The 25,704-nt window shown below is 38.2% G+C and overlaps 2 protein-coding genes across 4 annotated transcripts; one reads left to right on the top strand and one right to left on the bottom strand.

Moving 5' to 3' along the window:
- Positions 1 to 207: 207 nt before the first annotated feature.
- blvra (biliverdin reductase A) lies at positions 208 to 17,238 on the bottom strand. Its single transcript, XM_038281967.1, has 7 exons — positions 17,084 to 17,238; positions 14,469 to 14,588; positions 8,557 to 8,676; positions 7,602 to 7,699; positions 3,125 to 3,232; positions 1,274 to 1,442; positions 208 to 526 (listed from the first exon to the last, which is right to left on the bottom strand). Exons 1-7 carry the CDS (start codon positions 17,221 to 17,223, stop codon positions 271 to 273), a joined length of 1,011 nt encoding a protein of 336 aa, XP_038137895.1. The 5' UTR covers positions 17,224 to 17,238; the 3' UTR covers positions 208 to 270.
- Positions 17,239 to 18,807: 1,569 nt separating this feature from the next.
- On the top strand, positions 18,808 to 25,107 carry ccr12a (chemokine (C-C motif) receptor 12a). 3 transcript variants are annotated; one of them, XM_038281900.1, is made up of 2 exons: positions 18,808 to 18,901; positions 23,795 to 25,107. In XM_038281900.1, exon 2 carries the CDS (start codon positions 23,808 to 23,810, stop codon positions 24,900 to 24,902), a length of 1,095 nt encoding a protein of 364 aa, XP_038137828.1. In that variant the 5' UTR covers positions 18,808 to 18,901; positions 23,795 to 23,807; the 3' UTR covers positions 24,903 to 25,107. The 3 variants fall into 3 exon arrangements, with proteins under 3 accessions (XP_038137828.1, XP_038137842.1, XP_038137836.1); XM_038281914.1 differs by having other exon boundaries at positions 18,814 to 18,887; XM_038281908.1 differs by having other exon boundaries at positions 18,823 to 18,915.
- The last annotated feature ends 597 nt before the right edge of the window (positions 25,108 to 25,704 follow it).

The following is a 25,704-nucleotide window of genomic DNA, read 5'->3' as shown; positions in this document are numbered from 1 at the left end:
TCTTTCCTGCTGCCACCATGTTTTCCTCTTTGTTTTTCATTCAGAGGACTTTGAAATACGGTGCTCTGCCTTCAGCTCTCCTGGTTCTGATTGGTCCGCTAGCTTGATCCCGCCCCTTTATAGGTTCCCAGGTTCAGGATCAGTTCAGCTGGATTTTGGGAGCTTTAATGATGCAGACCGATGACAATGAAAGAAGAACAACTGAAGGAGGGCTGCAGGAAGAAGGTTTAATAGAACGAGCAGAAAACAGCTGATTGACAGCAGGAGCGTCTAAATGTGACTGAGCTGCTGGATCCGCTCTGCCAGCTCGAAGCAGTGCAGGATCCTGGTCTTCTCTCGGTCCAGCTCCTCAGGACTCACTCCCCCCGACAGCTTGGAGGAGAAGAGGACCAGATCCTGCATAAAGAGTCCAACGGTCCCACTGGGTGCAGGAGGAATCTGGGTCAGAACCAAGCCGTCAAAAACAAAGTTGATCTTCTTGGTCCTTGGAAGGCCCGCCTGCCGCTCCTCCACCCACGTCAAACACCTGACAAAACACAGGAAACCTCAGTTTTAGGTCTCTGGGATTTATAATTTATATAAAACTGGTATCTGATCCTAAAGGAGCTGAAAATAACGGCCTGAACATTTCCATCAGGTTTTTATCTTTAGCTGCAGCTCTGCAAAAATTATCCTGAAATGAGTAAAAAAATAGATAAAGATGAAGATCAATGGAATGACTTATTAAAGATAATTAAGACTTTATGGACTTGAAATAAGTGTTTTATTGTTTTATTTTTTCCTATTTTAAATAAATTGTCTTGTTCTACCTGCAAAGTGTCTCACTTCCTCAATTCAACACAAAATGCACTCATTTTAAGAAACTCATGAAACTAAATAGAAACTTATTACTAATTAACCTGCAGGAAGTCATTGCTGCCTTCAAAGCATAAACCTGAACTAAAGAACCTGACTGAGCTGATTTTAGCGTTTTAGCCGCTAACAGCTAGCCTGCTGCTCCGTTTATATTTGATATGTTTGATGCTGCAGGTTTTATTTAAAGATGCCTGACAGGAGAAGGAATCCAGGAAGGCGGGACTAAAGGACAGCATGTTGCTCTGGACTTTATGGTCTAGCTGAGATTTTCTAGAAAAATGGAGCCAGTTTGCAGCAGCAAATCAAATTAATTCAGTTAAAGGTCTCTTCTTGTTTTTGAATGTGTCAGAATCAGGCTGTTAATGATAGATGGTGCATGGAGGGGGGGGGGGGGGGGGGGTGCAGAGTTATGTCCAACCTGCTATCAGAGGTTAGCAGCTGCGCCGTCATCTTGGTGTAGCCTCTGTCAGCGTCCTGCTCAAAGGTCGCTGCCGTGACTGAAAGCTCGCCGAACAGGTCCACCAGCCAACAGAGGCGAGCGATTCCACTGAATGCTAGGAAACCAAACCCAGGTTTCAGAGCGCCGCCTGGATCAGAACAGGACTCTGGTTAGAATCAGGGAATTTACCGGATCACCTTCACTAAGCAGCTACAGACCACATCACACACACACACACACCCCGGTAGATGCAGCTGATGGACTAAACAACTTCTTTGGAAGATTTGAGGCCCTAAACAACGTGGGCTACATTAATAATTGGCAATCCTTCTGGGGAAAGCCTGGTCTGATTCGGAGAGACGGCATCCATCCCACTTTGGATGGTGCAGCTCTTCTTTCTAGGAATCTGGCCACATTTATTAGTCCTCCAAAACCCTGACCCCCCAGGGTGCAGACCAGGAAGCAGAGTCCTAGTTTAACAGACCTCTCTGCAGCTTCTCTACTGTTACCCACTCTTTACTCCATCCAGACAGTGTCTTGCCCACGACCAAAATCTAATAAATTAGCAAAGATTCCCAAAGGAGTAAATCATGATAATCTAATTAAAATCAAAATAACTCAAATTAGGGAAAAAGTTAAAACAATTAAATGCGGTCTGTTTAACATAAGATCGCTTTCCTCTAAAAGTCTACTAGTTAATGACTTGATTTGTGATAATCACATTGACTTGTTTTGCCTTACAGAAACCTGGCTGCAGCAAGAGGATTATGTGAGCATAAATGAGGCAACTCCTTCAAGCTATTTAAATTTTCACATCCCCAGAAGTTCTGGGCGAGGAGGAGGAGTAGCAACAATCTTCCAGTCTGACTTACTGATTACTCCCAAAACAGTTAATACCTACAACTCTTTTGAACATTTAACCCTTAATTTCCCTGATCCAAATTTCAAGGCAAGAAAACCTCTTCTTTTTGTAACTTTGTATCGTCCACCAGGTCCTTACTCTGAATTTTTAGATGAGTTTTCAGAGTTCCTTTCTGATTTGGTATTAAATACTGACAGGGTCATCATAGTGGGAGATTTTAACATCCATGCTGACATTGAAGGCGATAGCTTAAGAGCAGCCTTTAATGCTATCTTAGACACTATTGGCTTTGTTCAAAATGTGAATAGTCCCACGCATTCTCATCTTCATACTTTGGATCTTGTGCTGACATACGGCATAGAATGTGAAGAAATAACAGTATTTCCTTACAACCCTGTCCTCTCTGACCACTTTCTAATAACCTTCAGGACTATTTAACAGAGTTCTCCTCCCCCAAAAGGAGGTTACATTTTAGTAGATCTTTATCAGATAGTGCAGTTATAAATTTTAAAGAATCTGCTTCACTTTCTCTCTCCTCTGTGTCGCTGAGCATCTGAGGTAGTCATGGAATCTGAACCGGGTTTAGACTGCTTTGATCCAGTTGAACTTTCACAGTTAGCAAAACTATTGTCTTCATCTAAGCCTTCAATTGGATGTTAGATCCAGTTCCAACCAGGTTATTTAAGGAGGTATTCCCTTTGATCTCCTCCTCCATTCTAGATGTGATTAATCTATCTCTGTTACAGGGATATGTACCTAAAGCTTTTAAGGTTGCTGGAATTAAACCTCTGCTTAAAGGAGTCATAGAATGATTATATATACACTATATATATATATTCTGATAGAGGGTATTTGGTGCCGGCCTTAAGGAAAACAGAACCAATCCTGGTCCAACACTTAAAATGAGTCTTTGTCCTGCAAAGCTAAACTGCTGGATTTAAAACCAAGTTCAATAAGTTGCTTCTTACCAGTGAAGTGAAGAGAACCTTCCAGCAGAGTTTTTCCCTCCACTTCTTTCTTCAGCTGTTTGTAATCTTCTGTCAGCAGCTCAATGTGCTCCTCATGTAGAACCACTCCTACAGATAAACAGAAAACCAATCTATATGTTCTACAACTATCTTCACTGTTTAGGAATATAAGCAGTCATTAGTTTTCTGTCCCAAAAACAAAAGTTTACATTTTTCATTTCTTAGATAATTTGTTGGAGTGGATTTATGACACATTTAGAGTCGGCGTGTTTGGAGGCACCCACCCCCCTCTTTGAACCCAACATGGTGGACGGGTTTCAAAGCCCGGATGACCCCAGAGGTTTAAATCACCCTGATAGGGTCAACCAGGCAAACATGATCTGGTTGGCCCAGTAGGGTAGAGCTGGGAGCCCAACCTGGAGCTCTTCCTCATAGCGGGGCCCATCCTGAAGGAGCAAGGCAAGGTCATCCACCAGGGGGCTCAGCACCCGCAGGGGGATCCCTGGATGGGGCAGCAGTCAGAGGCGAACCTGATCCATGGAGCCTTATTGGCTCTGGGAAGGTGGAATGGGGGAGGAGGAGGGCCGTCTGGTCTCTGTGCAACAGAACTAGAGTTTGCTCTATATTGCCGGCATTGAGTCGGACCTGTTCCCTGTGCGTGCCAGACTGTAAGAGGGCCTCCCTGCCTCTCCAGTCCTGTTCAGAACTTTTCTAGGATCAGTAGTTCTGGTTTGTGGATCTTCCTGCGTTCTGAGGATGGCGTGATCCTGCAGGCTGAGACCGACATCATGAACCGGGGCGGTTTGAAGCAGAATGTCAAGCAGCTGCTCTGAGCTCTGGGAGCTCTGAGAGTTAGACGGATCTATAGACGGATCTATAGACGGATCTACAGACGGAGCTATAGACGGATCTATAGACGGATCTATAGATGGATCTACAGACGGAGCTATAGATGGATCTACAGACGGATCTATAGACGGATCTATAGACGGATCTATAGATGGATCTACAGACGGATCTATAGACGGATCTATAGACGGATCTACAGACGGATCTATAGACGGATCTATAGATGGATCTACAGACGGATCTATAGACGGATCTATAGACGGATCTATAGATGGATCTACAGACGGATCTATAGACGGATCTATAGACGGATCTATAGATGAATCTACAGACGGATCTATAGACGGATCTATAGATGGATCTATAGACGGATCTATAGATGGATCTATAGACGGATCTATAGACGGATCTATAGACGGATCTATAGATGAATCTACAGACGGATCTATAGACGGATCTATAGATGGATCTATAGACGGATCTATAGACGGATCTATAGATGGATCTATAGATGGATCTACAGACGGATCTATAGACGGATCTATAGACGGATCTATAGATGGATCTACAGACGGATCTATAGACGGATCTATAGACGGATCTATAGATGAATCTACAGACGGATCTATAGACGGATCTATAGATGGATCTATAGACGGATCTATAGACGGATCTATAGATGGATCTATAGACGGATCTATAGACGGATCTACAGACGGAGCTATAGACGGATCTATAGACGGATCTATAGACGGATCTATAGATGGATCTACAGACGGATCTATAGACGGATCTATAGACGGATCTATAGACGGATCTAAAGACGGATCTACAGACGGATCTACAGACGGATCTATAGACGGATCTACAGACGGATCTATAGACGGATCTATAGACGGATCTATAGATGGATCTATAGATGGATCTACAGACGGATCTATAGACGGATCTATAGACGGATCTATAGGCGGATCTACAGACGGATCTACAGACGGATCTACAGACGGATCTATAGACGGATCTATAGACGGATCTATAGGCGGATCTATAGACGGGTCTACAGACGGATCTATAGACGGATCTATAGATGGATCTACAGACGGATCTATAGACGGATCTATAGACGGATCTATAGACGGATCTATAGGCGGATCTACAGACGGATCTACAGACGGATCTATAGACGGATCTACAGACGGATCTATAGACGGATCTATAGACGGATCTATAGATGGATCTATAGATGGATCTACAGACGGATCTATAGACGGATCTACAGACGGATCTACAGACGGATCTATAGACGGATCTATAGACGGATCTATAGGCGGATCTATAGACGGATCTATAGACGGATCTATAGACGGATCTATAGACGGATCTATAGACGGATCTATAGACGGATCTATAGACGGATCTATAGACGGATCTATAGGCGGATCTATAGATGGATCTATAGACGGGTCGGTTCTGCTCCATCTGCTGTGGTTCAGATATGGGGCCAAAATGGTAGCTTTAATATTAGCAAATGTGTGTGTGCAGTGGGATTTGAAAATGTGTAAATAAATCTGTAAATGTGTAAAACTACTTGTGTGTAATCCGTTTTGCAAATGTGTAGATCAATCTGTAAGCACACACAGAGACACTTGTGTCTGAAGTATTTTCGCTTTAAGACCCAGAAATACAGACAAATCATTGGTTACAAGTCAAGCGGTTTTTCGGTTGGCTCTCTTTACACACGTGATTTTTGCTACTCTTCTGCCGCGTGAGATGCACAAATGCGTAGAAGGATTTGTATGTGTATTTTCGCGATTTGTAACCCCTTGCGCAGGCTCACATGCTGCCCTGACCTGAGGCTCGCAGGCTCACATGCTGCCCTGACCGCAGGCTCGCAGGCTCACAGACAGCCTCTACCTTTTTTTTTCCTCCGCTGCGGGAGTTGACGTGACAAGGATGATATATTGATACCATTCAGTAAGGAAAAAATTTAATCTATTATTAAACAAAAGGTTACGGAAAGATGGCAGAAGCTGTGGGAAGAGCATAGAACTGGAAGTTGGCTTTATAGTATTCAAAGGAAGATTGGTGAAATGAGGAGAACGGAAAGGAATAAAAAAGAGGTTATATCTAGATTAAGTTTCGGAAACATGGGGTTAAATGGAAACTTATTTAGAATGGGAACAGGAGGTTGTGGTTTTTGTTATCAAGGGGAGACGGTGGAGCATGTTTTGTTGTTTTGTTATAAATATTCTATGGAGAGAAGGGTTACAAGAAAATAAATGACAGTTAAATATACAAGATATTTTGGGGGAAAAAAATCTACTTATGATTATTTTTGTAATTTGATAAACAATCTTGAAAAAAAGAAATTGGTAGAAAGGATATAAGTTTATTTATGTAAATATTGTAAATATTAATTTTTATTTTTCAGTGGGAAAATACATAGCATCCCGATCCACACTCCACTGAAGTAGATGGTGGTAATGCACATCATAAAGTTGCTTGCCAGCCGCCATAAAACAGAAGCAGAAGAAACAGTTTTACTAATGCAAACTATAGAAAAAATTAAAGAAATATACTTACAGAAAGCTGACGGGATTCCATTGCTCTCAACTTAGCAGGTACAACCCCTAGGACCCCAGTAACGTCACGAACTGTACAATACCGCCAACTGGTGGTATGTGGCTGTATGTGAAGCAAGATGTGCTGAACTGTCGCAGCATAGAGAGGCTGTCTGTGAGCCTGTGAGCCTGCGAGCCTGCGGTCAGGGCAGCATGTGAGCCTGCGAGCCTGCGCAAGGGGTTACAAATCGCGAAAATACACATACAAATCCTTCTACGCATTTGTGCATCTCACGCGGCAGAAGAGTAGCAAAAATCACGTGTGTAAAGAGAGCCAACCGAAAAACCGCTTGACTTGTAACCAATGATTTGTCTGTATTTCTGGGTCTTGAAGCGAAAATACTTCAGACACAAGTGTCTCTGTGTGTGCTTACAGATTGATCTACACATTTGCAAGTCTCAGTACACATTTGCAGATCTGAATACAGATTTGTGGATTTTTTACACATTTGCAAAACGGATTACACACAAGTAGTTTTACACATTTACAGATTTATTTACACATTTTCAAATCCCACTGCACACACACAAATCGAGATACAGACACACAACTCTCCACACACATTTGCAAATATTAAAGCTACCATTTTGGCCCCATATTCAGAGAGCAGATAGAAAAGGTAAAGCTCTGATTTAGTCACTCTACCTTCCTCCCCTCACCTCTGCTCATTAACCTGAATCAGGACCCAAAGAACCAGATCCTGGATCCAGGCTTCCTCTGCAGGGAGGCTGGGCTCTCCCTCAGAGAGAGGGGGAGGAGCTCAGTCAGGGTCGTCCCACCAGGAGGAGGACCAGGACACCATGGAGGGACTATGCCTCCAGCTGGCCTGGGAGGAGCAGGAGGAGAAGTCTGGATGGAGGGAAGTCTGCGAGTCTCTGGTGAGACTGCTGCTTCCCAGAGGAAGCGGGAGACGACGATCACGATTCGTTAAAGTAGATTTATGCCACATTGGACGCGGCTACATTTGAAATGACTCATTAAACATGGAGTTAATAAGATTATAAACCTTTTTTCTGGGCCAAATCCCAAAGGTCAACAGCAGCCTGGTAGGACAGCGTCATGGGATACTCCACACACACGTGTTTCCCAGCTTGCAAAAACTTCCTTGGAGAAGAAAAAGTCAAACAGCAGAAAAGTAACTAAAGAGGAATAAATCCATTTCATTTAAGTTTTTTACATTAATAAAGATGATTAATCTGATCTGCTGATAAACTAAAATGTTTCTCCGTTTTCTTCTTTCATCAGCAGACGGAGGTTCATCTTTCCTGTTTCTGTCTTTACTTTAACCCTGCTGGACTTTTTCAGTCCGATGCTGATGCTGTCAATAGTCTCTGCTGCCACCCTCTGGTTCAGGAGGGAACTGCCGTTTATTCCAAATCATGTTAAGGAATCCTTCAATAAATCCCTGCATCCAGATTATAATTCAGATCTTCACCAAAATGTTCTGGATAGTTCATTGGACTAAGGAGCAGCTTTGGTGAAAATTCTGTTAAATTGACTAAAATCAGTTCATTACTTTTCTAGTTATCCTCTACGAATAGACGAACAAACGTGACTAAAAACAGAACCTTGGTTTTAATGATCAGTTAGATTCAGATCCTCTATGAAAATTAAATATCTCTCCTATCCTGGCTTCTCTTCAGTGGCTTCCTGTTAAATCCAGAATAGAATTTAAAATCCTCACATATAAAGCCTTAAATGGCCAAGCTCCATCAGGTGTGCTATGGAGACACCTAGTGGCCAGCAGCCCACAGCTCAGGATTTATTAGGCATTTCATGATTAAATCAGAGCAAATATCAGATTCTCGACTAAATGAGAATAAAAGTGAATAAAATTAATCTGGAGGCCGATTGAAGTAAAACAAAGAAACAGATTCTGTGAATCTAAAGTTAAACCCAGAGATCCGGACAGGAATGTTCTGAATCTGCTGTTTGGGCTCCAGATCTAATATCTTCTCCACCTGACAAACTCCTCATGAGAGTCGTTCTCAGTACAGATGAAGGCAGCGTGGACGTCCTCCCTGCTCAGCGCCTCCTCCACCGACATCTGGCTCACATCCTGGTGGCTGTCCAGCTTCCTCCTGTTGGAAACAAACCAGGCGTGACGGTTTTCCTCCAAACCGGCTTTAAGGGACAGAGACGCTTTTAAAAGATGCGGTTCCACCACCGCAGGTGGAACCAAACGTTAGGAAGCAGAGTTTATCTTTTATATTTCTGCACAAACTCCCCCAAAACGTTTAACACCAAGAGGGCGGTTTGAGGCCGAGCAAACTCACGTGTTGGGATCCAGTCTTTATTATCCAGTCTTTATTATCCAGTCTTTATTATCCAGTCTTTATCATTCAGTCTTTATTATTCAGTCTTTATTATCCAGTCTTTATCATTCAGTCTTTATTATCCAGTCTTTATCATTCAGTCTTTATTATCCAGTCTTTATCATTCAGTCTTTATTATTCAGTCTTTATTATCCAGTCTTTATCATTCAGTCTTTATTATCCAGTCTTTATCATTCAGTCTTTATCATTCAGTCTTTATTATTCAGTCTTTATTATCCAGTCTTTATCATTCAGTCTTTATTATCCAGTCTTTATCATTCAGTCTTTATTATTCAGTCTTTATTATTCAGTCTTTATTATCCAGTCTTTATTATCCAGTCTTTATTATCCAGTCTTTATTATCCAGTCTTTATCATTCAGTCTTTATTATTCAGTCTTTATCATTCAGTCTTTATTATCCAGTCTTTATCATTCAGTCTTTATTATTCAGTCTTTATTATTCAGTCTTTATTATCCAGTCTTTATTATTCAGTCTTTATCATTCAGTCTTTATTATCCAGTCTTTATCATTCAGTCTTTATTATTCAGTCTTTATTATTCAGTCTTTATTATCCAGTCTTTATTATTACCCAGTCTTTATTATTCAGTCTTTATTATCCAGTCTTTATTATCCAGTCTTTATTATCCAGTCTTTATTATTCAGTCTTTATTATTCAGTCTTTATTATCCAGTCTTTATTATTACCCAGTCTTTATTATTCAGTCTTTATTATCCAGTCTTTATTATCCAGTCTTTATTATTCAGTCTTTATTATCCAGTCTTTATCATTCAGTCTTTATTATTCAGTCTTTATTATTCAGTCTTTATTATTCAGTCTTTATTATTCAGTCTTTATTATCCAGTCTTTATTATTCAGTCTTTATCATTCAGTCTTTATCATTCAGTCTTTATTATCCAGTCTTTATCATTCAGTCTTTATCATTCAGTCTTTATTATCCAGTCTTTATCATTCAGTCTTTATCATTCAGTCTTTATTATCCAGTCTTTATCATTCAGTCTTTATTATTCAGTCTTTATTATTCAGTCTTTATTATTCAGTCTTTATTATCCAGTCTTTATCATTCAGTCTTTATTATTCAGTCTTTATCATTCAGTCTTTATTATCCAGTCTCTATCATTCAGTCTTTATTATCCAGTCTTTATCATTCAGTCTTTATTATTCAGTCTTTATTATTCAGTCTTTATTATCCAGTCTTTATTATTCAGTCTTTATTATTCAGTCTTTATTATCCAGTCTTTATTATTACCCAGTCTTTATTATTCAGTCTTTATTATCCAATCTTTATTATCCAGTCTTTATTATTCAGTCTTTATTATCCAGTCTTTATCATTCAGTCTTTATTATTCAGTCTTTATTATTCAGTCTTTATTATTCAGTCTTTATTATCCAGTCTTTATTATTCAGTCTTTATCATTCAGTCTTTATCATTCAGTCTTTATTATCCAGTCTTTATCATTCAGTCTTTATTATCCAGTCTTTATCATTCAGTCTTTATTATTCAGTCTTTATTATTCAGTCTTTATTATTCAGTCTTTATTATCCAGTCTTTATCATTCAGTCTTTATTATTCAGTCTTTATCATTCAGTCTTTATTATCCAGTCTCTATCATTCAGTCTTTATTATCCAGTCTTTATCATTCAGTCTTTATTATTCAGTCTTTATTATTCAGTCTTTATTATTCAGTCTTTATTATCCAGTCTTTATTATTCAGTCTTTATCATTCAGTCTTTATCATCCAGTCTTTATCATTCAGTCTTTATTATCCAGTCTTTATTATTCAGTCTTTATCATTCAGTCTTTATTATCCAGTCTTTATCATTCAGTCTTTATTATTCAGTCTTTATCATTCAGTCTTTATTATCCAGTCTTTATCATTCAGTCTTTATTATCCAGTCTTTATCATTCAGTCTTTATTATTCAGTCTTTATTATTCAGTCTTTATTATCCAGTCTTTATCATTCAGTCTTTATTATCCAGTCTTTATCATTCAGTCTTTATTATTCAGTCTTTATTATTCAGTCTTTATTATCCAGTCTTTATTATTCAGTCTTTATCATTCAGTCTTTATCATTCAGTCTTTATTATTCAGTCTTTATTATCCAGTCTTTATTATCCAGTCTTTATTATCCAGTCTTTATTATTCAGTCTTTATTATTCAGTCTTTATTATTCAGTCTTTATCATCCAGTCTTTATTATTCAGTCTTTATTATCCAGTCTTTATTATTCAGTCTTTATTATCCAGTCTTTATCATTCAGTCTTTATTATTCAGTCTTTATCATTCAGTCTTTATTATCCAGTCTTTATCATTCAGTCTTTATTATTCAGTCTTTATTATTCAGTCTTTATTATCCAGTCTTTATTATTACCCAGTCTTTATTATTCAGTCTTTATTATCCAGTCTTTATTATCCAGTCTTTATTATTCAGTCTTTATTATCCAGTCTTTATCATTCAGTCTTTATTATTCAGTCTTTATTATTCAGTCTTTATTATTCAGTCTTTATTATCCAGTCTTTATCATTCAGTCTTTATCATTCAGTCTTTATCATTCAGTCTTTATTATCCAGTCTTTATCATTCAGTCTTTATTATCCAGTCTTTATCATTCAGTCTTTATTATTCAGTCTTTATTATTCAGTCTTTATTATTCAGTCTTTATTATCCAGTCTTTATCATTCAGTCTTTATTATTCAGTCTTTATCATTCAGTCTTTATTATCCAGTCTCTATCATTCAGTCTTTATTATCCAGTCTTTATCATTCAGTCTTTATTATTCAGTCTTTATTATTCAGTCTTTATTATTCAGTCTTTATTATCCAGTCTTTATTATTCAGTCTTTATCATTCAGTCTTTATCATCCAGTCTTTATCATTCAGTCTTTATTATCCAGTCTTTATTATTCAGTCTTTATCATTCAGTCTTTATTATCCAGTCTTTATCATTCAGTCTTTATTATTCAGTCTTTATCATTCAGTCTTTATTATCCAGTCTTTATCATTCAGTCTTTATTATCCAGTCTTTATCATTCAGTCTTTATTATTCAGTCTTTATTATTCAGTCTTTATTATCCAGTCTTTATTATCCAGTCTTTATTATTCAGTCTTTATCATTCAGTCTTTATCATTCAGTCTTTATTATTCAGTCTTTATTATCCAGTCTTTATTATCCAGTCTTTATTATCCAGTCTTTATTATTCAGTCTTTATTATTCAGTCTTTATTATCCAGTCTTTATTATTCAGTCTTTATTATCCAGTCTTTATTATCCAGTCTTTATTATTCAGTCTTTATTATTCAGTCTTTATTATTCAGTCTTTATTATTCAGTCTTTATTATCCAGTCTTTATTATTCAGTCTTTATTATTCAGTCTTTATTATTCAGTCTTTATTATTCAGTCTTTATTATCCAGTCTTTATCATCCAGTCTTTATCATTCAGTCTTTATTATCCAGTCTTTATTATTCAGTCTTTATTATTCAGTCTTTATTATCCAGTCTTTATCATTCAGTCTTTATTATTCAGTCTTTATTATTCAGTCTTTATTATCCAGTCTTTATTATTCAGTCTTTATCATTCAGTCTTTATCATCCAGTCTTTATCATTCAGTCTTTATTATCCAGTCTTTATTATTCAGTCTTTATCATTCAGTCTTTATTATCCAGTCTTTATCATTCAGTCTTTATTATTCAGTCTTTATTATTCAGTCTTTATCATTCAGTCTTTATTATCCAGTCTCTATCATTCAGTCTTTATTATCCAGTCTTTATCATTCAGTCTTTATTCAGTCTTTATTATTCAGTCTTTATTATTCAGTCTTTATTATCCAGTCTTTATTATTCAGTCTTTATCATTCAGTCTTTATTATCCAGTCTCTATCATTCAGTCTTTATTATCCAGTCTTTATCATTCAGTCTTTATTATTCAGTCTTTATTATTCAGTCTTTATTATTCAGTCTTTATTATCCAGTCTTTATTATTCAGTCTTTATCATTCAGTCTTTATCATCCAGTCTTTATCATTCAGTCTTTATTATCCAGTCTTTATTATTCAGTCTTTATCATTCAGTCTTTATTATCCAGTCTTTATCATTCAGTCTTTATTATTCAGTCTTTATCATTCAGTCTTTATTATCCAGTCTTTATCATTCAGTCTTTATTATCCAGTCTTTATCATTCAGTCTTTATTATTCAGTCTTTATTATTCAGTCTTTATTATCCAGTCTTTATTATCCAGTCTTTATTATTCAGTCTTTATCATTCAGTCTTTATCATTCAGTCTTTATTATCCAGTCTTTATTATCCAGTCTTTATTATCCAGTCTTTATTATTCAGTCTTTATTATTCAGTCTTTATTATCCAGTCTTTATTATTCAGTCTTTATTATCCAGTCTTTATTATTCAGTCTTTATTATTCAGTCTTTATTATTCAGTCTTTATTATTCAGTCTTTATTATCCAGTCTTTATTATTCAGTCTTTATTATTCAGTCTTTATTATTCAGTCTTTATTATCCAGTCTTTATCATCCAGTCTTTATCATTCAGTCTTTATTATCCAGTCTTTATTATTCAGTCTTTATTATTCAGTCTTTATTATCCAGTCTTTATCATTCAGTCTTTATTATTCAGTCTTTATTATTCAGTCTTTATTATCCAGTCTTTATTATTCAGTCTTTATCATTCAGTCTTTATCATCCAGTCTTTATCATTCAGTCTTTATTATCCAGTCTTTATTATTCAGTCTTTATCATTCAGTCTTTATTATCCAGTCTTTATCATTCAGTCTTTATTATTCAGTCTTTATCATTCAGTCTTTATTATCCAGTCTTTATCATTCAGTCTTTATCATTCAGTCTTTATCATTCAGTCTTTATTATCCAGTCTTTATCATTCAGTCTTTATTATTCAGTCTTTATCATTCAGTCTTTATTATCCAGTCTTTATCATTCAGTCTTTATTATCCAGTCTTTATTATTCAGCCCTTTTTGCTGATTTCAGTCACTGAATAAACGCGACCTCTAACCACACTTTAACCTTCTGGGTCATTCGATGTCATTAAAACCAGCCTTGCTCGTTAAGGGGAACCTCATATCTTCCCATTTGGAACGAGGCGGGTCGGTGCGGTTCTGCTGGAGGTTTCTTCCTGTTCAAAGGGAGTTTTTCCTCTCCACTGTTGCTACAAGCATGCTTAGTGTGAGGGATTGCTGAAGAGTCAATGAGTCGATGCAATCAGCTGGTTTTCCTTAGATAGAAAACTTTGAATCAATCTGACTGGATGATCTGGTTGAACTGGAAAGTGACCTGGTTCTCCGCAGCACCGGCAGGCTGTGGGTCTGGGTTAGTGACCCGTTCATCCCTCACAGCTGGTCTATCAATTAATGCGTTGCTGTAATTTAAAAAAGTCGGTTTAATTCATCTTCTTATTCCGTCTAAGAAAGAAGTTCTGCCCTGCAGGTCTTTGAATGGCCCCCAAACCCGGTGTCCCCCCCGCTCATTGAATAATGTGTCTTTGATCTGCTGCCATCATCAGTGGCGTCCTACCTGGATATGAATCCTCGGACGCTCAGCTTCTCTGCGGCGTTGCCAGGTAACGGGTTCAACATGTCTCTGATCCGCACGGCGCCGGCGGTGCCGATGCCGACCACCACCGCCCCCCACATTCTGCCAGAGACGCCAAACAGAGGGAAACACCTTTGGTGTCAGAACAGGTTTCTGTGGCATCAGGCGCATCATCAGCATCCACTGGAAAAGCTTCTTAACCAGCAGACGCCACAAAGCCGCTTCTTCAGACTCAACTTCACAAGATTTACAAAAATATAGAGATTTTACTTTATTAGTTCCAAGATTTAACTCTGACTCATGCTTGGGCTAAAATAAAGAGTCAGCGACTATTTGATGACACAGAGTCACATCCCAGAGAGAAGAGGAGCTCCTGATGAGACATGAATGAGTCTAAAGAAAGAAACCAGGATCTATTATTAAAATAACCCAGAGAGGTAAAGATGTTTCCCTATATGAAACTAAACGGTCCCACTTCATGCTGGAGAAGATTCCCAGTCATCCAGAGTCATTCCAAGAAAAGTTTAATAAAACAATCAACTGGACTTTGTTTCCAGGTTTGAAGACGTTTCTCTTCCCATCCAGGAAGATTGTTCAGTTCAAAATGTCAGAAATAGCCTGGAACTCAATGCTGATTCTGACATTTTAATTTAAAACTCCTCCAACTGAAGGAGGATAGAAGGAGCTGACTGACTGGAATCAGAAAGCTGAAGGTTGAACTGGTTCTCTGAAGGACCTGAAGCATTCAGCTCCAAACATGGAAGCTCATATAAGAGGGAAGCATTTCGAAGTCCAGCACATGTAGGAACACGTTGAGAAGCGGTCAGGCAGGATTTTTCCTTTATTGTTCTGAAGATTCCCCACCGTGGGAATTTAGGAGAAACAACCAGGTTTCAATACTGGAGAGAGAGAACCTTCTGTGAACGTCGGTCCCATCTAGAAGATGGCGAGGAGGCGGCGTTTACGGGTCTGTGAAGCTAACTGAGGTGAAAAAGTTAGCAGAGCTGTGAGGCACAGTCAGGCAAGCAGGAAGGAAGTCCATATAAGGCCTGTAGCGTGACGGAGCACTAACAGCTGAGGAATGGAAGCCCCACCTGCTGCAGGACAGGTGGAAGTCAACCCTAAAGCCATCAGGCTGCTGCAGGCAGCAGGCCTGTGATGTCAGCCTGTGTCTGCACTTCACTGATAACTGAAACCTTTACGCCTTTCAGCTGACATGTTTCTCTGCTGCGGGGGGTGGGGGGGGGGGGCCTGAAGCGGAGAAACTCCCCAGACTGCATCCAGTCACTGACTTGGCAGGACTCGCTGTAAACCTTAGAACTGGTTTCCATGCAGGTCTTCCGGTCTTCTTAACGGATCCAGTCCATCTTACTGTCTGGTTTCCACACCGAGGTTTGCCTCTTGGTGCCAAACTGATCCACCACCAATGAAAGACCGTAGATCTGATGCCAAGCCGCCCCACTGTGGCGCCATTAGAGGAAAACTGCTTTAACCGTCTCCCCTTCTGATGCCACCACTGCAGTTTAACTGGTGTGCTCCCAGTACTCCCTGCATCCCAGTAAGACCAACCATACTGAGACTATGAGACCAACAGGATCAACTTTCCTACTATTAAAGATAAATGAAGATTCAAGCTCCTCAGCAGCAGTTTTATATAAAGAAGAATTAGCAAAGAGGCTAAATCCTTTTGTTCTGAGACAAAAGACAATTAGTTTCTCTAAAACCAACTAAAGTTAAACAATTAAGGTTAAAAAGTCCAGATTAAATGGATTCAGTTTCTGAGATAAAATAATGAACACCACAAACAATATTTAAACTAATAGCTAATATTATCCAACATTTTAATGAACAAAACAAACAAACATGATCAGCTGTTTTTGGCCTTTTATGGAGGGATGATCATAAACTGTCTTTCATTTCTAATTATTCCAAATATTTATCTGTTGAAGGAGAAAACAGAAAGTTTCCATCCGTGTGAAAACATTAGAGCATTATTCATTAATTAATTAACATTATTCATTCCTGATTAAAGTTCATTTATTTTCTGTCAAAAATCTTCAACTCATTTATTTCTGAAGGATAGAAAACATTTTATGATCAGCAGCAGGTTTCATAATAAACTTTCTCTACCTGGAATCAATTATTCTTTCTTTCCAGATGTTTCCATCTGAAGGAACCAAACTCTGAAAGATGGTGGAAATTAGCAGCTTTTATTCATAATAATAATAATAATAATAATAATAATAATAATAATAATAATAATAATAATAATATGAATGAAAGCCATTAACATGATTTTCATGAACAGATTATTTAACGCTCTGTTTCAGGATGACCTTCCTCTCTACTGTTATTTAAGGCTGTTTGTTCACATTGTTATTGTCAATAAAGTTTGGTGACGTCACCTCCTGTTAACAGCCTCCTTTCATCTCTGGGCTTCAATCAACATCACAGCAGAAAAAAAGAAACAAAATAGAAAGAATAAAAGCCGCCCCAAGCTTTCATCTGCAGAGTAACCCCGCAGCTCCTTTCTCCTCCTCTCCTCCTCCTTTCTCCTCCTCTCCTCCTCCTTTCTCCTCCTCCTCCTCCTCTCCTACCTGCTCAGTGGTCCAGTGATGGCTGCAGTCTCACTGAAGCGTCGGTTGAATTTGTCTGAAATGCCGGTTGTTGCTGTTAGATAAGGAGGCTCAACATGTGTGGGCGGGGTTATCTTTAAGGGTGCGCCCCTTGCCAGCATGCCGGCTGCAGATACGACAGAAACTCTTCTAGGCTTCGGGAACACGTGATGTTATTGTATGGTGGCGGCCTGTTAGGTTCAATCATATGGAGAGCCATTTCTATGGAGAGCCATTTCAGCCAAAATTAAATAAATAAATAAATAAATAAATGGGTGAAATAAATAAAAAATGTGTTAAATAAATAATTTAGCTTTTTCATTAAACCAATTTTTAATTTATTTATTTTTCATATTATCAATTTCCCAATTTCTCTTTTTCATTTATCTATTTGTCATTTATCCCTTGATCCATTTACCCATTTTTCATTAATCTAATTTTCATTTAACCACTTTTCAATTTCCCTTTTTCATTAAGCCAATTTTTTTTATTTATTTATTTTTCAGATGATCTATTTCTCAATTTCTTTTTTATCTATTTTTCATTTGTCCATTTTTCATTTATCCCTTTATTTATTTACCAATTTTTCTAAATCTAAGACGAAGAGTAGAAATAATAAGAAAGAAAGAAGCAAAGTTAGGAGGCGCATGTTGAGCCGTGCCCGGCAGGGGGCGCTACATTCTTCCTGCTGATGAATGTTGACTGCAGGTAAAACCTTCAGGAGGAAACATTTATCTGAGGATCTAAACTGGATTTTAAAATGAAATGCACAATTAAATCTATAAATAATTATAATAACTATTTAATCTCACATTGGAGAAATTCCCTCTCTGCATTTAATAATAATAATAATAATAATTATTATTATTATTATTATTATAATAATAATAATTATTATTATTATTATTAATATTATATCTCTTTCTAAATCTTTTAAACCTTTTCTGGAGAACAGAACTAGATAAGATCCGTACTACAGACCTTACAGTGTTGCTCTGGTGACAAATTAGACCCAATTAGTTTTTGTCTGTTTTGTCCTGTTTCTCTTTGTGATGCTAATTGCCTGTTTATCTGCATTTAAGGCAATAAAATAAAAATAAATGCAATCAGCTCTCATCTGAATACTGTGAAGGGATTTGATAGGAAATAGATTTTTCTGACCATCGCGCCCAGGCTGCCAATGTGTCCCGGCTACAGGCAGTTCGTCTGCTCACTGATCCTCACTCATCCAGGCCATGATGGCGACATGGCGCTGGGATCATGGTCAGTATGCAGCCGTCAGGAAGCCACTCTAATAGAGAACATCTCACCTCCTGCAAAGCTCCTCTCAGATTCCACAACATCTTCCTTAAGATGCCTTTTTCTTCCAGCTTTCCTGAACATCAAGCCACAAAAATGTTATATTTCCACTTTTTTATTGTCATTCCACCGTCACAGATCTATAGTGGACAAAAAAAAGGAAAAGAGGAGCAGAAAAATGTCCTCACTTTGATACCAAAACAGGAGCTGGCACACACACCTATGCATGTTTGGCCCTAAACTAACTCACACCTTCGTCTACAAACTAGCAGCACCTTTTCCCATGGGGCCAAGGGTCTGAGGGCCCCTAAAGGGGCAGGGGCCCCTCAGAATGTGACATATGTTCACACACACACACACACACAGGCAAAGTGTTGGCTGAAGTCCAACCCTCTGTGAACTCTCCACTCTCAGAAGCCCCAGAACGTTTCCTGTGACTCTTTCAGGTCTTAACTTCTGTCAAGATCATATCTGCTCTGCTGCTTTGGTGAGTTTAACTTGGTGAGTTTAACTTGGTGAGTTTAACTTGGTAAGTTTAACTTGGCTTCAAACATTTTGGATGCTATTGTTGTTTTTTATAACCATAAAAAACTATAAATGAATCCAGATTATTTGCAGCTTTAACTTCTTCTGAATCTGATGGAAGCTTCTAAGCAGCAAAGAGGCCAAAGTCTCACAGACGTTTCAAACTTTCATTTATTTCCTTATTATTATTTTTGTGTATTTTTTGTTTGTTGTTTATGTAAAATCGGGCAGATGTCTTTATCTTTTACCATAACATCTTCCTTTGGACTTTTCTGACTGCAGCCTCGTTTTTGGGAATAAGTTCACTTTTTCCAGTTGGTGAAAAAAAGGTTTAATGTTTGTTAGAATTATTATTAAAAATAAACTAAATTATCCCCATAAAGTCGTCTAAAGTCTAATCGAGCCGCTCTTTACAAACAGTAAAGATTCAAGTTTTCTCAACTTTTTACCAACTTGTGAAAATAAAGACCTGATTTAATAACTAGGGAACAAATATACAACATATAAAATATGAATTAATATATTCCTGGTATTAATTATTTATATATTTTTTTAAAAGAAAACGTTTGTTCCTGCTTTTTCCCAGAAGCAGATGTAGGACGGATGTGACGCCTGGAGAACTCCGTTCATTTCAACGTCAGAAACTGAGACATTAACTAAAGTCATAGATTGAACAGTTTGCCTGGAAAATATAAAAATTAAGGTTTGTAGCACAAAAAAAAAACCATGAGAAAAAAACAGGAAAAGAGGAAAGAGTAAATCCCATAGAGAGAAGATCCTGATGCTCCTACATGCTTTTAAATATGGGGTCATTTAATGTTTTTATTTTTGTTTTTTTGTGTGTTTTAAAATCCTCACAATCTAAAAGAGCAAATAGTTTCCATTATATCTCCATCTGATCTGAAAACAGGAAGTGGTTTAATAAGTAATACTTGTTTCTGGTAAGACGTAACTAATGTTGCTTCATCACAGAAATCATCGCAGTCAGGAGCTTTTATTTGCTGCTGTTCAGCACTTTCTGTTCTTCATTTTGGTTCCAAGCAGTTGGAAATGATTCACGCAGAAAGAAATCTACACTTTCAAAACTCTCAGTACTTTAAAGCAAGGATTTTCAAGGTTTTCCAGGCCAAGGACCCCCAACTGATGGCGAGGTGGAGCAGGGACCCCCTGATAATAGATATATTATGAAATAGTGTTATATCAAACTGGTCCTATAGTTACTCTGTTACAGATGGAGTAATGTAACTAAAGTAATCCCTCCCTGGGATTATTAAAGTATTTCTGATTCCTGGTTGATGGGACAGGTGTTGTGAATGAAACGGTGCCCAGCTTGATGTGTGTCTCTGAATGTGAGCATTGATGACTGAAAGACATCTTCTGCCTCCATTTATCTGTTTACTACAGTCTGTTGATTCATGTTCATGTGGATTTAAAAACATTTCAATTAATGGAAATAATTGCAGGGGGAATATAAAAAAAAGTCTAATCAACCAAAACTTTCGTGACCCCCATGCAGTACCTCCCAGGACCCCCTAAGGGTCGCGGACCCCCTGTTGAAGACCTAGGCTTTAAAGAATGAATACGATTTATGTTTAATTTAATGAAGAATATCATTGAGCCAAACTAGAACATGAAGCTGAAAGAAACTCTATGTGTTTTAGATCTATAAGTGATGTTAATACGTTTAATAGTTTAAACATAAATCTGTGATGCAGTATTTGTTTAATCCAACTCTTTTCTGGAAGCTTCTGGAATCTGTTGGTTGCATCAACATGTGAGCTGCAGTCATTAGAAGGATAATTCACTAATCAGACTAACTGCTCCTTAAAAACACAGAAACAGGCGAAACTTGTTTTGATAGTTTATCTCAACTATCAAAATATTGACAAAGATTTAGCATAAAATAATGAATACGTTTTTTAAGGTCTCATAATGTGCAGCTGGATGTTCGGGCTGCAATGTTTGCTTTTTATTTGCAGAATAAATTGGAACTGAAAGAAGGAGCCATGCAGACATTTCACTGTTTAAATCTATTTCCTAAATGAACTCCTTTTTATTCAGTCTTTAATTCAGGGAACTATTCTTTCTATGTGCAGCATTATGTAGAGATTCATGGTGAAAAACAGCAGCAAACTGATCCTAGTTATTTAGCAACGCAGTTAAATTCATTACTCTTAATATCGGTTAAAGTTCTCCTTCTATGGAACCAGATGAAGCCAATAATGGCCGCCCTGCAGCAGACTGGATGCTGAGGATGAGAACGAAGCAACACTGAGGAGGAACTTTCACTGAACATCCAAGACTGAAGCTGTTTTTATAGAATCTGACAGAAAATAAAAAACGCTCCATCTTCCACCAGCCTAATAGAATAGAATAGAATTCAACTTTATTGTCATTCCACTGTCACAGAGCAACCAAATGAATTTTCTGCATTTAACCTATTAACACCCCCCCCTTGGGGAGCAGAGGGCTGCCATTGTGTGGCGCCCGGGAGCTGTCTGGGGTTAAGGGTCTTGCTCAGGGACCCAGAGTGGCAGTCTGTGGGAGTGGGGGATCAAACGCACAACCTCAGGATCCAAAGGCCCATGTTCCAACCACCAGGCCGCCACTAAGCGTTTAGCAGCATAACTAACCTGAACCACCATGACTATAAGCTTTATGTAACATCAAGCATCAGGAAACCTGCATCAGTTTCACAGTATTCTGTCAGTTCCATGGAAATATCACATCTCTGATCGTAGGTAGATTATTATTCTATTCTGGATGTCATAGAAAACCACTGAGTAGACGATATGTTGCAGAGATATGATCTGTCTCTGATCAGCAGAGCGCTCTCTGCAGCTAAAGGCTTTCTGCTGTATTTTCTTCACCTCCTGAAAGTTTTGCTCAGATGGAAAAAGATGTTTGTCTGCATCACTTATGTGTGTCTGTTGCAATATTATGGAGGTGAGATAAAACCAAACCAAATATATATTAATGATCTGAACTTCCAGATCAAAACGTTTTTGCTCCATATTTGTTTACATTTGATCACTGCTGAACTTTATGGATGGAAAAGTTCATTTACTGTCTGAAAAGCTGCACTAAACGGAATTTCATTTTGCATAAACTCTGTGGCTACCAGCTGACACTGCCACCTGCTGGTGGTTCTGTGATACCGAGGAAATTAAAACTGAAGCAGTTTTTGGCTTTTTGGATGAGGAAGTAATGCAGCTTAGATTTATTAAAGCCTGGCAGCTGGATTCCTCTCTAAAGATGGCTGCTTATCCTCAGCCAGCGCTTTCAGGGAAATTGAAATTTAAAAGAGAAATACTTATAGAATCTTTCTGCTCATTTCTGAAACAGATTAACGTCAAAGTGAAGCTTTTTTAGAGAGAGTTTGTTTCTGTTTCTGTAATAGTTTTTCTCTGTTCAGAGAAAACCTGATGAATTTCTCTTTTAAATCTGCTCTAAGGTTTGCTTTTAAACTATTAGATTTTTTCTCCATTTTGCTTTTGGGGACGAAATGTTCAAGATCATTTTCAACCAAATGTAGTGTTATAATAACCAATGCGACAATCTTTTAAAAACAAAGTGTTTTTTAAATGTACATATCCTAAAAGTCTCCCAGGTCTTAGCAATTAGCTTTGGATTCCTTGCTGATGACTTTGTTGTTTTTTTTCTGGGTCTTTGTTGCCAAACTCAAGATCCACCAAGTCTATAGTTTTTGGAAATACTCATGAATCCAGTTTAAGATCTGATGCTTGTTGTTGATTTGGAGGAAGCAGAAACCTGCAGAACAATCAAAAAGGCATAGATCTGTTAGGGTCAGATGCTTCAATAAAACATGTGCTAACATGTTAGCATGCACAAAGCTGCTGCTCAGTCATCAAGGTCATATTCATTCCAAAATAATTAGAATTAAAAAAATCATCGAATTCTATAGGAAAAGCTCTTTCTTTCTTTTTTTGAGGAATATCCTCTTATTGTTTGTCTCTTTAAAAAACAATTTTTGCAGAGCGGCTTTTAATGAATGTGATGTTTATGGATTCTTCATCCAAACAACCAAAAACTGCTTCTGCTGCCCAGCAGGATTTTATCTGCTTTAGGGTTAAATACTGAGCAGTTTTAATTTCCTCAGTATCACAGAACCACCAGCAGAGGGCAGCAACTACTCTTAGACTTAGACAACTTTTATTGTCATTTTGTTTGTCATTTAGTTTATACAAAATGAAGTTTAATTTAGTATGAAAGTAGAGCTTTTCCATTCCATAAAGTTCAGCAGTGATCAAATGTAAACAGTGTGGGAGAAAAAAATGGTGCAAAAAAAGTGCATTGATCTGGAAGTTCAGAGAATTAATATTTATGGTGCAAATCTGCAGTATTTGGTTTGGTGTCATCAGTGATGCAGAGTCTGAGACATGTTCAACAGTTCATCAGTGTGATGGCGGGGGGGGGGGGAGAAGCTGCTGCAGAACCTGCTGGTCCTGCATTGAATGCTGGGAAGCCTCTTCCCACAGGGCAGCATGGTGGGGGGGTGAGGGGTCATTGATGATGTCACGGGCTCGGGTCACGCAGCGCTGGATTATCGTTATGGTTCATGTTTAATGAGGCACTTTTTTAATTTTATGAATTTGTAAAAGATCTTATTTATAAGAATAAGTTTAAAGTAGGAATATCGAAACATTTTCTTCTTTAGATGAGTTTTAAAACAAATAAATGAATCTGTGTTTTAAAGCGAGGCTCTCTCTATAACCGTTGTCAGTCAATATATAAATGAATGAATTAGTGCTGTTTCATTGATTCAGATTGATGTCGTCGTGTCAGAATGTTGAACTCAAACCTTTTATTTCCAGCTGGTCTGACCTTCATTGGTTCCATTTTCCACAGGTAGAAGATCAACATGGATGACAACCAGATGGATGACCAATATAGTTTGTTCCTGGATCTTCTGTTTCAAACTGCGAACGCCACCGACCCGAGCTACGTGGTCAGCGATCAGGTCAAGCTGTGCGCCAAAAAGACTGTAAATCAGTTTGGTGCAAAGTTTGTTCCAGTTTTCTATTACATCAACTTCCTCCTCAGTTACTTTGGAAACGGTCTGGTCCTTCTCATCATCTGCAAGTACGAGAAGTTAACCTCGGTGACCAACATCTTCCTGATCAACCTGGTGCTCTCTAACTTCCTCTTTGCCTCCAGTTTGCCTTTCTGGGCTGAATATCATTCCTCTGAGTGGATCTTTGGACAGGTGCTTTGTAAGATGGTCAGCAGTGCTTATTTCATAGGCTTCTACAGCTCCATCCTCTTCCTCACCCTCATGACCTTTGACCGATACCTGGCTGTGGTGCACGCCATCGAAGGAGCCAAGCGAAGAAAAAAGATGTACGCCATTGTTTCTTCTGTTGCCGTTTGGTGCATTAGTATCGCAGCGAGCGTTAAAGAGTTAGTCCTTCGAAACGTGACGGAGAACTCGCTTGATGGGTTGCTGTGTGAGGAGTCTGGGTTATCGCCACACGTCATGGCGAGATGGCGTCTGGTCAGTTACTATCAGCAGTTCCTGCTCTTCTTCCTGTGCCCTCTGGTCATGGTCATGTACTGCTACGCCAGGATCACCCTGCGCATCCTCTCCACCCGCATGAAGGAGAAGTGTCACGCCATCAAGCTGATCTTTGTCATCGTCTTCACCTTTTTCATCTGCTGGACGCCCTACAATATCGTTTGCTTCCTCAAAGCGCTTCAGATTTCCTCCTCAGAATCCAACATGGGAGACGAAAGGTGTTCGCAGGCCCTGGATTATGCCTTCTACGTCAGCCGGAACGTCGCCTACCTGTACTGCTGCATCAGTCCCATGTTTTACACGTTTCTAGGGAAAAAGTTCCAGAGTCACTTCAACAGACTGGTGGCCAAGAAGATCCCCTGTCTGTCCCGCCACATGAGCTTCACCTCCCACAGCACCAGAAGCACGTCACAGAGAACGCCTCACTCTCTGGATGAATGAAGACCACAAAGAAAGACCTGCTTATAGACCACAATCTCATTTGGTCAAAGATTTATGCATAGAAACGCAGCGTTCTGCTGTTATCAGCCGCGACGCTTTAACCTGCAGCTCGGATCAAAAACCTGCAGCTCGGATCAAACCGCCTCAATCTGTGAGATTTAAAACTTTATGTGGAGAGAAAGTTAACCCTTTACAGGACAATGTTTTTTATTCCTCGCACCCCCCCCCCCCCCCCCCCCCCCCCCCCCCCCCGTCCCTCAGTGAGGTCTAGAAGCACAACATCTATATCCATCCATTCAGGCTGTACATCTGACCAATCAGATGATAGATTATCTACTGGGAATTAAAAAGTTAACAAGTTAAGAAAAAAAAAGGTAAAAAGTTAATTAGCCTCGTTAACGATTATATTGAGGTTTATAAACTAAAAAATGTCAGTTTCAGTATTAATGTTTCTTTCACTCTGAGTGTTTTTCATAATTTTCTTCTAGAAGCATTTTTCTTATTTTTTTTTTTATATATTGGTGCAAATTAGTGATTCTGGTTATTATTGATTTTAATTTTATCATCATTACCACATTTCTGAAAGTTCCAAAGGAAATAAAGTTTCATCCTGGATTCCAGGAACATTATCGGCTGAAAATGTTGATTTCAGAGGATTTCTCTGAGTTCCTATAAAGGGTTAAATTACAGCTGTCAAATAATTTTAATGATTTTAAATAAACTGATGTTTCCTGCAGACGCCTCAGACGACAGTTCTATGATAGAAATATATCGATATTAATGATAAACTTATTTGATGAAT

The sequence above is a fragment of the Cyprinodon tularosa genome, unplaced genomic scaffold (assembly GCF_016077235.1).
Source record: "Cyprinodon tularosa strain WSP-4 unplaced genomic scaffold, ASM1607723v1 ctg1038, whole genome shotgun sequence".
NCBI lineage: Eukaryota > Metazoa > Chordata > Actinopteri > Cyprinodontiformes > Cyprinodontidae > Cyprinodon > Cyprinodon tularosa.
This window is presented reverse-complemented; position numbering and strand designations above follow the sequence as displayed.

What these genes read in the sequence shown, in the direction of transcription:
- blvra (XM_038281967.1), bottom strand. Translation starts at nt 17,223, where the DNA reads ATGCTGGCAAGGGGCGCACCCTTAAAGATAACCCCGCCCACACATGTT. An exon ending in GTCCGAGGATTCATATCCAG is followed by an intron (nt 8,677 to 14,468) that starts GTAGGACGCCAC and finishes TGTTTCCAACAG; the next exon opens with GAGGAAGCTGGACAGCCACC. An exon ending in AGGTTCTCTTCACTTCACTG is followed by an intron (nt 1,443 to 3,124) that starts GTAAGAAGCAAC and finishes GTTCTGATCCAG; the next exon opens with GCGGCGCTCTGAAACCTGGG.
- ccr12a (XM_038281900.1), top strand. Translation starts at nt 23,808, where the DNA reads ATGGATGACAACCAGATGGATGACCAATATAGTTTGTTCCTGGATCTT.